Genomic DNA, 15,783 nt, shown 5'->3' on the forward strand with positions numbered 1-15,783 from the left:
AGGGTTGTGAACGAGCTCAGCCGAACCTGTAAAAGCGCTCGCGCGCCGTCGTCCATCCTTTGGTGGAGGGCACAGGGTTGTGAACGAGCTCAGCCGAACCAAACTCGGCGGAGCCTCGGAAGTGATCTGACTTGGTTAGTCGGAACCGGGTGGAAGCGAGCCACTCGTCTGTCCCGGAAGGGCCGGACCGCGAGGGGACCACCCTCTGGGCAGGCCATACAAACCGCCGACCTAACTCGGCGATTCGTTGTGGTTTGTGTAAGGAATCCACATCTGACGATATTTGTGTGTTCTACTACACCACACAATTATATCAATGATGTTTGTTTTACTGAAAACTGGAAGAACAATGATCCGAGCCACACGTCTTTTTCTCCCATAATTGTTACTTCAAATGTACTACGAGCTGAGTTTAACGCCGACTCTGTTGTCCAATTCTGCCGAGCCAATAACCAGATTATTCATTAATTCCCTGCAATCATTTCTCAAGGAAAAGCTGAATTATCTCCAGAGCGACAACGGAGTTTACGAATGATTCGCGACGACAAAACCGGAAATATACCGCTATTACTTTCTGTAGCAAAAGGAATGCCCGTACTGTGCACTAAAAACGTTTCCCAATTCATGAAACTCTCGAACGGCTCAATTGGATATGTTGCTGACTTCCATTGCTCTTCGAACGTACCCGGACCGAAACACATGATGGTCTGGTGTACAGAGTTCACTCGCTACCGCCGGAAGTTATCTACATCAAATTGTTAAACCACGATACGGATATATTTCCCGGGATTTCTGACGGCATCGTCCCTGTGGTACTACGTACGGAAAAAGGAGTCAAAATTGACATGACTACACGCTCTTTCAGCGTCACAGTCACCCAAATCCCGCTCATACCAGCTTTTTCCCTTACTACACCTTTGCCAATCCAAGCTGGTGGTAGTGTAAACCAAAACGGAGTGTCCCTTATTTAGAAATTTATTTTTAAAAACTTTAGAAATCCCCAAAATTAATCCAGACCAATGCGGATTTAGTGTAAAGCAAAATGATGAATATATCTTGTTCGATGGTCGCCTCGATAACATTATCTTGTCTTCTACAGTACTTAAAGTACTGCACATGCACCACGTACATTACATTAGTGCATTGGCTATAGCCACGAGCGCCACGCACCGGACGCCGTTAGAAGTGTAGAGCTCTTCTTAACGCTGACCGTCCAGGCAAGCAGCCCCAACACGAGCGCTTGATGGCACGTCAATCGCTGAGCGCCGTTTTTGAGAAGAAAACTCAGAGCTGCAACCCTTTCTCCTTCCATTCCCCACGGTCTGCAAGCGCAGCCCAAAGCTCTCATCCTCGATGTACTCTGTCTAATTGGGTTGCTGGCCGTCTTGGTCCCTCTATCGATGATTATGCAGGCTGTACAAGCTGAGAGGTCACTGTGTGCACCCACACTCTCGTGTTCTGGCGCGCATACGCAGCTTTCATCTTTGTGTGTACCCCAGTCCGCAGCGCGCCCGTAGTTTGTATTGCTGGATGTGTCACTCGCGTTCTTGCCAGTTTGCACTACACTAAATCTGCATTGCTCTAAAAACTAATTTTGTATAATTATTCCTCAAATTTAGATGTTACTTCGGTTACTTCACTCCGTTTTGGTTCACTACCACCAGTTTGGATTGGCAAAGGTGTACTGTAGTGACAAGTGTCAAGGATTAACAGTTGATCGAATGGTTCTTGGACCCTTACGGCATCCGACACGTCGTAATTCACAAAAAACCTCTTTCTACGTCGCGGTGACTCGAGTGAAAACGATGAAGCAACTGTATCTAATGGAACCTCTGACACTGGAATTTCTTCAATATTTCAAACCCACCAAGGAATCACTAGCAGAAACAATGCGGCTATACAACTTAGAAAGGGAATTTACGTGCTAATGAAGACCGAAACATTTGGCTACTGCAGAAGAATTACTCGGCATTGACTTCTTCAGGTCGCAAATGTGCGAAAACGTCTTATCACGCAACACTTTCAACGCTTCAGTTTTCTGTCTCACCCTTGCCGCCTCCCACTCGCGCACAATATAAAACTTAGACGCGATCCCCTGCATAGGAATCTTCACGCTCACGTCTTTCTTATACTGCTTCCAAAATGCCCAAATATTGAGCTCCAGCTGAAGAACGTATAGCAGAATAAAAGTCAGAACTTCAGCTAAATTATTAATTCTCAAGGCAGCAAGAAATACCCACAATGAACAGAGCTTGTAATGAATAATGTCCTTGCTCCTTAAGCCACTGCCACAACCAACACAAGATAGTCAAGAATTAGTATCAGTGTCCCCTCTTGTCATCCATTTACTCTCAAATCAGCACCTTTGTCTCATGCTTCAACGTAACATCCTCCGGACATTCCATCAAAAATCCACCCTTGGAAATCACTTCTATCAACTGTAAAAACTCAACAGAAACATCTCCTTCCTTCTTGGATAAAAACTCCATCGATAGAGCCACCGTATCGCACGACTGCAGCGTATTAAGCACTCTCATGCCTCTCAGCACCTTCTTGCTGCCTTCCTCATACTCCTGAGTATGAAAACTTCCCATTATATATCCATCTTTCGTACGCACCACTGGTCGCTTCACAAACGCCCTGCAAATCATCACAAATTTCAGCAAAACTGCTCCAAACAGTCCCAATCCTTCGTATTCCTCACCTTGCAGCGGATCTGGGAGGCGTCTTGGCTGCTACGCGCTTATTCTGGACGCTACCAGTGTCACTAAGCGTATGTGGCAATAGCTGGAACTCCTGTACACACGTACCACCTCCTACTGAAGCTCTGGAACACGCAGCCATGTGCAGCAGCGTCTTGACGAAACCTACGTCCTCCACGCAGCGAAGAGACGCCAGCTCTGCGCCACTCAAGCTGCGTAGCCAATTCAACACAGAGCGCTTATCGGCGCTGCTGCCTCTACCGCCGCCTCGACGCTTGCGCAGAATGACGGCGAGCTCTCCGAGCGCCTGAACTGAGGACAGCCAGCTCGATCAAGCGTATCCAGCAAAGTGCGTTAGGCTAACCTTCGAGCGACATCAATTCAAACGGAGCGTTTGTAATTATTACCAAGTACTGTAATTATCTTGCGATAAAATCCAGAGCTTCCACGTACGGTTTAGTTGAAGTTGCTCTTTGTACAATTTAAGAGCACATGAATGAGCACATGAATGCTCTGTGTGGCTTGCACGTTACGCTTATGACTAATCTGTATCCTTGTATTTAATAGAACTAACGCAACAATACACGTCCATGTATACGCAGCAAAAGTCTGCGGTCTGTATCGGTCAGACGACATTCTTCTACTATTTCGCTAGTTGCTGCTCACTCCAGTGCTGTTACGGGGTGTGACATCCTTGCTCTGTAGTTGAATCTGCTAAGCTCCATGCGAACTTGATCCAGAATCTACGTCTGTCAGCATCGCGGCCGCAAGCCGTCGATGCGTCATGTAAAATACGAGAGCGAGCTGTCATAATTGATCGAGAACTCATCCAGCAAGTGCAGGTACGACGCATACATGCGCATCCACTCTCCAGCGATCCTGTCTTGCACATCCGAGTTGAATAGATCGAGGAAGATACGCACGTCGTCTTCGCTCATATTGTTACGCATCCATCCAAGAAGGTGAGCCATAATCACGCCACACTCGTCGTCACTAGAGAGGTGGTTAAACAGCGTGCTTAGCGCTTCATATTCCTCCGTCTCTGTCAACGTTTGCGTGATCAAGTGCTTCACAGCGGTCACTTCGCCGCGCAAAAGCTTCTCCAGCTCGTCAAACATGCGCAACACGGCTTCGCTTAATTCGCGACGTTCGTCGTGTACTTTTTCCAAGGCTATCGCCATGGCTTCGTCGTACGCGTCGTAGAGTGTGGTCAGTTTGTGGCCAACACCGGCAATGAGTGTACGTTCCTCCAGAAGGTATTCTTTAAGTGTCACCACGTGACGTACGTGGTTGTCAAAGCGTTGTAGCCATCTGGCAAGTGCAATTATCCCCTGTGGGGACGCACTGAGAAGCTCCTCCTTGGCAATAAATGAGCGGACGCGGTTCATATCTTGCATAATAGGCTGGTCTAGGAGTCGAAAGCCCACCTCTGACCAGTCGGAGTTCAAAACCTCTTGTCCCCAAGGGACTGGAAGCTTAGGAGTGTTGTCGTTCCCCGTGCCGTTCGCATTATTGTTGCCAATGTGCTCTTTAGGTCCGCTGAGAAGACGCAGTACCGAGCGCACAAACGTGGACGAGCGCTTACGACGCTGGTGGCCGTCGTGTGTCTGCACGATATGGCGCTGCTTCTCCAGCCACGTGAGTGTGTCCTCCAAGCCATTTTTCATGGTTTTCGTGGGCTCGTAGCTCTCGGGACGGGTGCTCTTTCCCTTTGGCTGCACCACGGAGCGCTTTTGGTTATTTCCCGGGATCTCCAGAGGAAACAGCGGCTTACGCGTCGCGGGCTCCTGATGCGGCGGCGCCATCGTGTCGGCCATGGCTTGGCTTCTCTTTTGCAAATGAGAAAGTGATTTTGACCGTTCGGGATTTTGCATTGAAGTTTCGCCTGGGCTGTGTGATCTTTGTCACATTTCCGGATACCTAAAAACGAGCTTGTGCTAAGTAGGGGATTCTGCTTGGAATCCGGGTTCCATGGCGTATAGCCGTTCACCGCGTTTCTCTAGAAGACGATGCGCAAGTTGGACTTTGTGACGGTAACAGTCACTGTTCTATGGAGAATCTCAGCGAAGCTCATGAAGATCTTCATGCGCAATAAATATCAACGGCCGTGCACTGCATGCGATGTGGCACCGTCAGTTGCCGGCGACGGCAACGCTGATTAAAATGCGAAAGCGCACTAACATCCTATCTTCGACCAGCAGGTGTCTGCTATTAAATCTTCGTCTACTAAAACGAGAATCTGGACGCGAGATGAGCTGCTCCACCTTTTTCCTATGTGGTCCATCTTTTGCTGTTCACAATGATTGATACAATATCTATGCTTTTGCAAGTTTCGGGCGTCGTTTTTGAACAAATTAATTGAATTACCCCGCCCAAACACTTACTCGAAGCACGAGGACTTCCTAATGGGATCGATCCAAGACCGAGCGTGCGATACGCGCGAGTACACCATTGGCAAGCTCTTTCCGCGACCGCATACCTTACCATCTCGCCAGTTGCGCCAGCTTACCACACCAACCACTACGTCGTCGGCATCGTTGTCGGAGTACTCAATGAAGGCGGGGCCACCCGTGTCGCCGTCACAGTAACCCATGCTGATCTGTCCACCCACACAAAGCATAGAGTCGTCTACGGTGATCTTGCCGTACTCTGCACACTGTTCGTTGGTAATAATTGTCGAATCCACACGCTGCAGCTCATGACCTGCCATCGCCGTCGCTCCCTCCGACGTCCGTCCCGTTCCCACGGTAGTCACTGTGGCACCGTCCTTGAAATCCAAATCATCAGCCTTGGCCAACTTTGCAGGTTTGATCGACGACGGGACCTCCAGCTCCAAGATGGCAAAGTCGTTGGAGAATTTCAGCTCCTCAGTAAAATTGGGGTGGTTCATTACCGCCAGGACCCTGATCTGCTCTCCGTCGTCGGTGCCGTTGTTGAAATGCGAGCCGATCGAAACCCAGCGGATATCGTACGTGACGCAATGCGAGGCCGTGAGCACGTGAATTGGGCTGATGAGAGTACCGCCGCAGAAGTTCTTGCCCTCGGCCGTTTTGCGCATGCCAGCAAAGTAGGTCTTTCTGCCCTTGGGAACGATAGTTCCACCGAGGATAAGCCTGCGCTCCACAGCATCAGTGGAAGTGTCGGCGGACGAAGCAACAGTCAAAGCGGCGAATGCAGCAACGCAAGCTGAGACGAACTTCATTAGGACTGGATAAAGCTTAAGCCTACGAAATCCAAAGTGATGCGACTGCCAGTCGCCAGCCGCTTACTCGCGGTCATTGCCATGTGCAAAGCAAGGAAAAGCCGCTTGGGGGACCAGGTTTTTCATTAAGATGTGCTGTTACGAATTTCATCCGTGATTCGCGGACCGTGATACCTGGACTCCAGGCTGGAGGCCATTTCGACGCAAATTATCACGCCCTGCCATGAGAAAGAAAAATGGTTTATTTTAAGGAGTAGCAATATCGCCAGCGTGTGCCGAAAAAGAATGCAGCTCGTTCTCTGGTTGAGCAACTTCATGTAGCTAACGTATCATGTATAATATTGAGAACCGATCGGTGCCGCTTCGTTACCGCCAGTCACTGATCGAATTGGCCAATTACAGAGGCCATTCAACTCTTTAAAATGGGTCAGTAATACCGACCCATTTTTAAAAGTTGAATCTGCTCTCTTCAACGTCTTAGAGCGACCTGCTTGGATTTGGCAGATCCCGTTTGGTGTTCAAACAGCGGACATTCGGAGCAAAACGAACTTAGCAAGGTCCAACCAAGCTGACCCCTCGAGCTGTAGCAGAACCAGAAATTCCTCAAACTTCGAGTCGAAGAACTCATAAGCGAACCTAACGATGATTGCTTTGCAGAGCCATTCGAGCTTTTGCCGATTTCTTGGCACCGTTGGTAGCGCGTTGATATAAATCAAGATGAAGTTCATGCCCGCCCTCGTTGCCGTGTGCGCTGCTCTAATGTCGTGCTCGGTTAGTGCTCAGACGCCGTCTTCCAGTCTTATCGACGACTTGATCACGACCCCGGTCACAGAAATTGAGGGTGGCAAGGGATACGTCGCGGGCGTTCGCTCTACTAAAGATGGCGCCAATTTCTGTTCGGGTGCTCTAATCGGGCCTTCACACGTTTTGACCGTGGCGAGTTGTATCCCGAACAACATTCGCTGGGTGTCGCTCGGCTCCGACTCGTACACTGGCACGGACAGCGGTGAGCAGATCAAGGTCGTAGCCTTCTTAGTGCACCCAAACAACACCGACTTCACGAACGACTTTCTCATCCTTGAGTTAGAGCTGGAATCGAATTATAAGCCTGTGCTTCTGGACCCCGTTAAGTCGATCGTCAAGTCTGGAATGAAGGGTGCTCGTCTCGGCTGGAACGACACCACGGCGGAAGCCGTGCAGTCTCGCTATCTGCATAGTGTGGAGGTGCAACTCGTGAGCAACAAGATCTGCTCAACGGAGCTGAAAATTGACGACACCAAGTTATGCTCCCGTGGCGTCTCGGCCACCAAGTCGTGTATGGGTGACACAGGTGGTGCGGTTACTGTGAAGAAGAAAAGTTATGAGGTCCTTGTGGGTCTGGTAAGCAACAATGAAGACTGTGGTGAAGTCGGCGGTATGAGCGTTTACTCTCGAGTATCCACTGTGCGTCCATGGATCGACTCGGTCATCAAGGGTGTCTGCGTCGCCTAAATGACTGGACACAAGTTATGAATCAAATTTGGTTTTATTTTTGCAATTTGTATACCGGTACCTGAACTACTGCAACCAGTCGCAAGTACATTGAGTACAATGAGGGAGCGCTTTATGGTGGCAAACTAGCTGTCAGGTACAGCAAATTTGCCACTGACAAGCTAATCAGCGCTTGTGTGTCAAAATGCATGTCGAAGGTGATGATGACAGACTCGACAAGTGTTTGTTGCCTGTTTGTAAGATACACTTTAGTCCAACTCTTCACACTTGCACAATTTAAACTTGTTTTCACTAAGGGTTGCAATTTATAGTCCACCCGCGTGACTTTGATCATTTGCCAATTACCGGTACAGATTGTACTACAGTAGAGTCGCGATGGAAGCTGGGGATGATAGACCTGCGGGCATGATCCCCGACATTCTGCTAGATGGGGACCGCCTTAACATGCTGCTGGACATTGTGTGCGCCGACTACATAACGGCGTGCTACGCCAGCCGCGAGAATGGTAAACGCGTGGTCTTCAAAGCTCTAGAGAAGCTCTACATCTCGGTGCACGCCGCGGTGCCCATAGTTGGCGCCAATACTCGCGTTCTGCGGCCGGCACAGGATCCTCAGTTCCAGGAACGAGCTCGCACCTTCTACGATGAGATGATGGCCGAGTTTCGCACCCGGAAACGCGCTGTAGAAGTCGCCGCAGACGGCAACACGTCGTCAACGACCAGAGGCCTAGATGACAGCATTGTTCGCGAAGTTATGAAGCCCAGACTATTGCAAATAGTCGAGGAAATGTGTCGTGAACGTGACCGCCAATTCGGATTCGGTGGAGTCTCTGCCCCGCCGAGCTCTAAAGCTACTGCAGCTCCCATTGATACAGGAGATATACAAGACGAGGTGTTGCCACCTACAGCCGGGGAGATCCGGATGGAAGGTTGGCTACGCAAAAAGGGTCAGCACGTCAATTTATGGAGAGAACGGTACTTCATGATCCGCTCGACTCCCAATGGCACGCATTTCCTGTGTTACTTCAGGAAGAAAGGAGATAAAGAGCCACGTGGATGGTACATACTGGGTCCCGGCACCACAGTGGATGAAGTTAGAGAATCGCCCAGTAAGATCGAAACCAAGAAGCTCTTCACGTTCCGAATCCGCCACTTGAGTCACGCGCCCAACGATGAGCTGGAGGAGAGTGCAGAGCTGACGCCTGGACCGACCCCGTCCAGACTAGTCGAGTCCCAGTATTCCCCAATCAACTCAACTGCTGAGACGGAATTCGATGCAAAGCCGAGTGTCAAGCGGGCTACGTCCAGGAAGTTCCGTAGCCGAGCAGCAGCGGCGGCTGCAGCAGCAACAGCAGCAACTGCTGTGGTGTTGACTGGTGGTCTGGCTGGTGTGGGGATCGGTGTGATGGGGATGAGTATGAGTGCGGCCGCTGCTGCTAGTGCTGGCGCTGCAGGTGCCATGATGGCTCAAAGTCGCAGTAAAGGACCAATCGCACTCGCTGCTGAGTCACTGGAGACTGCGGTGTGGTGGCGTAACAGCATTCTGGAGTGCATTGCGCAAGCTGAAGAACAGTGGAAACGCTATCTGAATTGGTACATGGATCACGATCCGGAAATGGAGGAAGGCAGTGTACATCCTTTACTCGAGAGCAGAATGCCGGCATATATATCGTCGGGTGCTAGAGTACGGACCGTCTCGCAACAATCCTTCGGAAAAGGCGGAACACTACCGCTGCATCCAGCCAATCGACAACGATCGGGATCGTTCGGATCCATGCCGCGATCGATCGCTAAGAGCTTCCGAACGTCAGCCACGTTCTCCCAAGAGACATCCTGGAAGCTGTACGAGTTTTCAAGTAAACTACGTGTCGACACGGAGCGTCAAAGTCATCAGAGTAGTCTCCGGACATCTGCTCCTCCGCCAGCACTTCGTACGAGTCTCAAGGTGAGCGCATCGCCTCGTAAAGTGTTCGAGATGCTCATGAAGGTCAACAGTCCGTTCTACACGTCCAACCATGTTATCCAGCAAGCTCGTGTACTGGAAGAACACACACAAGACCACAGCGACGTGGTGTATTGGAAACTCTTCCCGACGTATCTATGGCCAGTATTTGTGAATGCTCGCGAGCTGTGTATGCTCCGCTATTGGCGTATGGAGCCGGATGGCTCCTACTTTATCTGCTTCCAGTCCACTACGCACACGGGCTGTCCTGGTAGTACTGGAGCTGTACGTGCCAACATATTGGGTGGAGGGTTCATCATCTCTCCACGCGTACAAGAAGACAGCGACAACCTCTTTGAAGAGTGCTGGGTGACGCTAACAATTCAGATAAATCCGAACGGCTGGATCGACTCGAGACTAGCGCGCTCATGGTATTACGTCCATGCCTACGGAGTCTATTTTCTGGAAATGATCACAGCTATCACAGCGTCCGAAGGGCGACAAACGCTACGTCCAGTGACGGCAACTTCGGATCGTCGAAGGATGAGCGTGGGTGGAATAGTACCAGGCCCCAGTCAGCAAATCGTGACCGAGAAGAAGTTTCCTATGCTCGAACGATATCGCACCGATCTCAGTGTGCTGCATGGGTTACCTACCAAGTTTTGGAGTGAACCAAGTGCTGATGGGTTTATGGTACGTGGACCACATTATCTAACCTCAAAAACGAAGGTGCCGTCGACGCGTCAAGCCTGTCGACTAGTGAACGTGGAGTTGTACAAGTCCAATGAGGCGATTGAACACATCGGAGTGTCATCTTTCGTTGGAGATGGTTTCGATACTACGGATTCTACCGTGGAAGATCATCCGTTTCTCTTCATTATCAACTTTATACTTCCTGGCACACCACATCACTCGGTGGTGCTGTATTTTACACCGGAAGATCCGTCCAAGTTGAAGAAAAATTCGGTGTTTGCTGATCTCTGTCATGAGGTGCTACGTGGGCCCAGCGACGAGCTCCGTACGCAGCGTATCAAGCTGATTCCGCGTGTGGTGCAAGGTACGTGGCCTATTCGCGAAGGAGTGGGTACTACGCCGGCCATTTTAGGCACCAAGATTTACCAGAAATACTATCAAGGCAAGAATTATCTTGAAGCGGACTACGACATCGGCAGCAGTACAGTTGCCACAGGGGTGTTGAACCTCTTGCTGGGCTACTCTCGTGACCTGATTATCGACTTGGCCTTCGTCATTGAGGCTCAAAGTGTCATGGAACTACCTGAGCGCGTATTGGGCACTGTGCGTCTGGATTGTGTTGACTTGCGTCATGCAGTCCCATTTACGAAGAAAATGGGTAAAGACAAGAAAAAATAAGAGAATGTTACCCAAAATAAAAATGACAGAATCAGTAGCTTATTGTAACGTTTAGCGTATACTTTTTCTTACCAACATGACAGTTGATGCTGCTCCTCCAGCTAGGTGGGCGTTCCTGTATCCGTGGTGTCGATTGTTGCGTGGTAAATTGCACTTGGAAGGTCGTACAGCTGAGAACTCAGCGCGATGGGAGTATCACTGGGTGGCGGTGAGGTTGCCACATTCGCATGAAAAGGCTGATGTCAACGCTCTCCAACGGATTCGAGAAGCTCTGGATTTGCTTTCTCGAGTTGCCATTGTAGACAATGCAGCATGGCGAGCGCTGTTGGTGCAACAGTGTCGCGTTCCGAGGGATGAAGATGATCAACCGCTCGATTGCGACTTGCACCCGCGATTCCGTTTTGTGTTTAACGAGAAGTTCGTGGAACCTGGTGCTTTGTCGCCAGATGCAGTATGTAAACAATTTCTCATCGTGGCAAGTGCACAACGCGCAAGTAACGACTATTTGGAAGCTAGACGAGCTTTGACAGAGCTGGAAGTGACGTTGGGGAAGAATGTTGGTAAAGTGAAGACAATCCCGTTTGAGCTACAGTTCGAGCTCCTGACGCTGCCTGATGAGATACTGGAGACGCATTTGCGTGATCTCAACTCGATGCTTGGGATTCTCCATACAAGTGACGACAGTTCTAGCGGCTTGTTGCCTCTGGAGCTCGATTCGATTCGCTTGGACGTGGGAGGAGTGAACATGTCTTGGTCTTTATCGCAGAGGTTGACGAATCTACTGAACTCGGGACTACCTTTCTCACTGTTTGCGTTCTCGTTGAAGAAAACTACATCTAAGAGCTACATGCTAGTGCAAGAAATTATCGGCCGGTTCTTACGTTCAGTGCTGTGTGTTGTCGGTGCTGAGCAACGTGGCATTCATACACTATCTGTCGGTTGCCATGACTGCGATGAAAGGCAATTTGCGGCTTTGTGTTCTGCACTTGGCTCTACCTCATTTACAAAGCATCTCCGACTGTACGGAGTCTTTGGCACGTCCGATACGGAAGAGATGAGAAGGTGGAAATGGCAGTGGCTTACGTATGCACTTTTCAGGACAACCACAGACTCAACAGTTGAACGAGCGCTTATCACAGCAGCCCAATTGACAAGAGAAGACACTTTAGCTATCGCTGTAGCCATCCACGCGAACTCTCCTCCAACTGCTGGGTTAAGCAACATCACCATCAAGGAAAACATGATGATTTTTCGTGACTGGAGACACAACACTGTTGGCCACTTTCTCGAAGGCACCGACTTTGTGGTAATTCATCATGACCAAGAAAATGCTGGTGACGGTCACTTACTCACCGTTTTTCTGGAAACAGACTCCTGGCTTCATATTATGAGCGACGAAGGTGATCATTTCGACGTGGTATTGCCAGGATATGGCATAGCTCGAGCCGATAAGCAGCCAATCGAGTAGCGATTAGCATCAACGGATACCTCTACTCACGGCTTGAAGGCTCTGACGCTCGCTTTGGGTCTTCACTTCGGTGATGATGGCGGTGAAGTACTCACGGACTTTTTAAACCTTATTGGAGCCCCGTTACAGTCCCTCGCGCTGTACTCCGTTGGATCGTATCCGATCAGTATGGCTTGCATCACCCAAGCATGTCCTCAATTAACAGACTTGTTTCTCGAGGGTATCCAACTCATAAACTCAAGAGATTTCTGTTTCGATGTCGAACGAACTAAAGCGAAGCTGAAGTGTTTGGGTCTCGTGAACGTATTTACGTCCAACGAGCAGATCACGCGTCTCATTGAAGCCATCGCGTCGCCTTCGAGCCAAATAGCTCAACACCTGTCCGAGCTCGGGTTGTCCGGCTCTGAGACGTCCTGTACTATTGACAACGCCAATGTCCTCGCCTTGCTGACCATGTTGAGGAGTAATCGCAAACTATCGTATCTCAGTCTCGGGATGAGCCCAGAGTTGCAGACCAAGTACGACGAGGCATTCCGACAACATCATGGCGAGTCATTGGCAGTGGTGCAGTATAAAGTGCCCATTTCAGCCAAAACTGCGTTTCTGGGTGCTGTACGAGGCCAGGAGTGTCGAAATGCCGCATTTAATTCACTGGATGACGCCGTGTTGAGCCTCATCTTAGCATTCGCTGCTACTTTTCTAACTCGACCTAGCTATGCCAAAATTACAAAAATGTCCAAAAGTGTCACAGTGCCACTAGGGCAGTGACAATTCACTACGACGACTAACAGATCGACGTTGCCATAATCCGTAGGATTGTGTTGTACGTTACGTGTATTATACGGTTTTCAGGTTGCCACGTGGAGCTTCGAATTTCAATGTGGCAATTTTGTCAAATCGCACCATAAAAGCGCATGGCTATGGCAGAGGATGGGTCACGGCGTATCCACCGCAAAGTCGCAACTTGCAACTCAGCGACGCCTCCGTCACTATCGATCTTGAGTCAAAAGGAGACTAGCCATAGTGGATCATGGCGACCCCCGGCCCGAAGGAGGCAACGCCCAGCGACACGCAGCAGGGCGAGGAAATACCCGTGGAGGGCACGACGGAGGAAGCCATAACGATCGTTGACACAAGCAAAACAGCTGTGGAGACTATGGAGAGTGAGGCGGCGAATATGGAGCAGGTGACGGAGACGACGATTAAAGAGCAAACGGTTGAAGAGCAAACAGAAGAATTTGAGGCTGTTAGCGCCGAGGTCGTCGAAGAGATCGCCAAGTCCATCGCTGCCCATGACGCCGCCGTGGAGATCGACTACTCCGTGGCTGCCACTCTGGGGAGTTCCGTTGACGGGGAGAGTGTCAAAACGGAAGATTTCGCGGGAGAGGAGGCGTTCATAGAAGAGAGTAGTAAGAAGGCGGAGGTGGACCTCGCTGCACTTGCTGCTGCCGATGAAACTGCTGAGCTGGAACGTGAGGAGCACGTGGGCACCTCGGTAGAGACCACAGAAACCAAAGATACGTCGGAGATGAAAGACGACATGCAAGGAACAGCCAACGCGTCGTCGGAGATCTCGGACGCCGATGTGAACGCTACAATTGACACTGGGTCTGAAATGGACTTCTCCGTCGCTGCTACGGTGGGCAGCTCCGTTGACGCCGATAGTGTGTTTAGTCTTGACGAAATGCGGGATTCAACGAACGAAGACGAGACTACTTCATCTGTCAATTCTAATGAAGTAACATCGTCTGAAGTAGCAGCTGAGTCGACAGAGCTTCATATAAGCCACACGTTGGAGACGGACGAGCCCGAGTCGGAGAAGACGCCACCGAAGTCTGTGATATCCGACAACCCAGAAGCGCACCGTACGGATTCGGCAGCGAAACTGGCACATCAAGTTCCCTCACCTGTGCACAGCATCGTGCATCATCTTGAAGAGCACGAACAAGTCGCCCCTACAACTCACCGCACTGCGTCGGCTGCGAAACTGGATGTAAGCGGCTCGTCGCCAGTGAAACAAGTGGTTCGTCGTCTCGAAACTCACGAAGAAGAGGACAATGCGCTGGAAAGTCTCAAATTCCGAACCAAACGCGAGTTTTTCTCGGAAAAGCAACGAAGCATCTCTGTCAGTGCCGAGAGAGAGAAATACAATGCGCAGGTGGCTCAACGCGCGAAGGAGGAGGCGGAAGCCAAGGAACGACCCAAATCGCCCGCGAAACCGACCAAGAAGGGCTCGGTGATGTCCAGTGTTCGTAACATGGCAAGTCGCTTCGACGTTAAATATAAAAAAGAAGTGTTGCTGCTACTGGATGCGTCCCGGAGTTCTTCTATAGGTAGTCGGAGAATACCAAGTGCTCATCAAAGTGCGACACCACTGGGTTCCTCTGGTTGGCCAGCTCACGCGAAATCGACTCGAACTTGGCCTTAATGAGCTGGCTTGCGTGGGACACTCGAAGCGCCTCCCGGTTGCGAGCGATCCTAGCACGCATTCACTCTCACGGAAGATATCTCGCCGCCAGCTCGTCATGTGCGAAGAAGTTCGTGAACGCACACGTATCGTCCAGCTTGCCCTCTGTGATCACCATACTACCAGAGCGCCCGTTGCGCACCAACCAATCAATTTCTGGCGCGGGAATCTTGTGCAACGCCTTGCGACCCGATGCCTTCTCTTTCAAAGTATCCATGAGAACAGTCACGTTCACACGGAACTCACGCAACAGCAACTCGGGGGCTGGGACGTACTTGGAGCGGTTGTCGCGCTTCAAGTTCGAGTGGCCACCTTTGCCAATCACCTTGACTAGTTTATCCAGCTGTTCCATGCCTGCATCACCCAGATCAACACGGTTGCGGTGGTGACGACGTTGCAGACGTTCCTTGGCGCTGAGCTTGACAGCCTCGACATAATCCTCACTGAAAAAGTCGAACAAGACGTTAGCTGTCTGCTGGTGCCCACCGCGAACGACTCGACGACAGCAGCCGATTGCTTTGAGCAGGGACGCAGATACTTCTCCAACTGGGCGCGCAGTTCGCGTTCGTTGTAAAGCTGACCTGGCGCAATAGTTGCTGTTACACGCCGCTTCAAGACCGCCGACACGGGGCCAGCGTTTCCTACGACACTCGCAACGACGCTGAACCTGCCAGACGCGACTTTCCTGTCCCGCGCGGTTGTACTACGCACGCTCTCCAAGACGATCTTCCCTCCGAAAAGACTGGCCAGCGACGTCTGCCAAAGTAGACGCTGCAGTCTGGTGACGTTGTAGCTGTCCAATATGGTTCGTGCGTGGAAGAACCAGTAGTCCCGTGAAGGAGATCCGACATTCCTGGCCTCCTCCAGTGCGCTGGGTGACCGGCTGCTGTCGTTCTTCTCGTCCTGCGCTCTCCGCCATGCGTAGAAGCTGCGCCACTTTTCAGACGAGAAATCAAAGCTCTGCGCAAACTTGGAGACTGTGCGGAAGGCGTAACCGCTGATAGATACACGACCGGCGTAGAAGAGCTTGGCCATATCGGAACTGGTGGCTTTGCCCGAGTAGATCCATAGAAAATCGTCCATGGAGATTGTCACCTCGCACGTGGGACGCACATCGCCAGCGCTCGCATTCTTACGCGTA

At 50.7% G+C, this 15,783-nt stretch overlaps 8 protein-coding genes across 8 annotated transcripts; 4 read left to right on the forward strand and 4 right to left on the reverse strand.

Moving 5' to 3' along the window:
- Positions 1-2,115: 2,115 nt before the first annotated feature.
- Positions 2,116-3,039, reverse strand: PITG_06172 (uncharacterized protein; the record flags this gene model as incomplete). Its single annotated transcript, XM_002998298.1, has 4 exons — positions 2,116-2,164; positions 2,248-2,285; positions 2,364-2,640; positions 2,705-3,039. The coding sequence occupies 4 exons, from the start codon at positions 2,842-2,844 to the stop codon at positions 2,116-2,118; spliced, it is 504 nt and encodes a 167-aa protein (XP_002998344.1).
- A 445-nt stretch (positions 3,040-3,484) lies between these two features.
- Positions 3,485-4,536, reverse strand: PITG_06173 (uncharacterized protein; the record flags this gene model as incomplete). The annotated part of the gene is made up of 1 exon (XM_002998299.1): positions 3,485-4,536. One exon carries the CDS (start codon positions 4,517-4,519, stop codon positions 3,485-3,487), a length of 1,035 nt encoding a protein of 344 aa, XP_002998345.1.
- A 546-nt stretch (positions 4,537-5,082) lies between these two features.
- On the reverse strand, positions 5,083-5,904 carry PITG_06174 (serine protease family S01A, putative; the record flags this gene model as incomplete). Its single annotated transcript, XM_002998300.1, has 1 exon — positions 5,083-5,904. One exon carries the CDS (start codon positions 5,902-5,904, stop codon positions 5,083-5,085), a length of 822 nt encoding a protein of 273 aa, XP_002998346.1.
- Positions 5,905-6,621: 717 nt separating this feature from the next.
- PITG_06175 (uncharacterized protein) lies at positions 6,622-7,395 on the forward strand (the record flags this gene model as incomplete). Its single annotated transcript, XM_002998301.1, has 1 exon — positions 6,622-7,395. The coding sequence occupies one exon, from the start codon at positions 6,622-6,624 to the stop codon at positions 7,393-7,395; it is 774 nt and encodes a 257-aa protein (XP_002998347.1).
- A 352-nt stretch (positions 7,396-7,747) lies between these two features.
- On the forward strand, positions 7,748-10,707 carry PITG_06176 (uncharacterized protein; the record flags this gene model as incomplete). The annotated part of the gene is made up of 1 exon (XM_002998302.1): positions 7,748-10,707. One exon carries the CDS (start codon positions 7,771-7,773, stop codon positions 10,705-10,707), a length of 2,937 nt encoding a protein of 978 aa, XP_002998348.1.
- Positions 10,708-10,783: 76 nt separating this feature from the next.
- Positions 10,784-12,674, forward strand: PITG_06177 (uncharacterized protein; the record flags this gene model as incomplete). The annotated part of the gene is made up of 3 exons (XM_002998303.1): positions 10,784-12,121; positions 12,176-12,590; positions 12,640-12,674. The coding sequence occupies 3 exons, from the start codon at positions 10,784-10,786 to the stop codon at positions 12,672-12,674; spliced, it is 1,788 nt and encodes a 595-aa protein (XP_002998349.1).
- Positions 12,675-13,205: 531 nt separating this feature from the next.
- On the forward strand, positions 13,206-14,415 carry PITG_06178 (uncharacterized protein; the record flags this gene model as incomplete). Its single annotated transcript, XM_002998304.1, has 2 exons — positions 13,206-14,198; positions 14,365-14,415. 2 exons carry the CDS (start codon positions 13,206-13,208, stop codon positions 14,413-14,415), a joined length of 1,044 nt encoding a protein of 347 aa, XP_002998350.1.
- An 87-nt stretch (positions 14,416-14,502) lies between these two features.
- On the reverse strand, positions 14,503-15,725 carry PITG_06179 (uncharacterized protein; the record flags this gene model as incomplete). Its single annotated transcript, XM_002998305.1, has 4 exons — positions 14,503-14,607; positions 14,675-14,683; positions 14,758-15,081; positions 15,129-15,725. 4 exons carry the CDS (start codon positions 15,723-15,725, stop codon positions 14,503-14,505), a joined length of 1,035 nt encoding a protein of 344 aa, XP_002998351.1.
- Positions 15,726-15,783: the final 58 nt, after the last annotated feature.

This window comes from Phytophthora infestans, genomic scaffold (assembly GCF_000142945.1).
Source record: "Phytophthora infestans T30-4 supercont1.8 genomic scaffold, whole genome shotgun sequence".
NCBI lineage: Eukaryota > Oomycota > Peronosporomycetes > Peronosporales > Peronosporaceae > Phytophthora > Phytophthora infestans.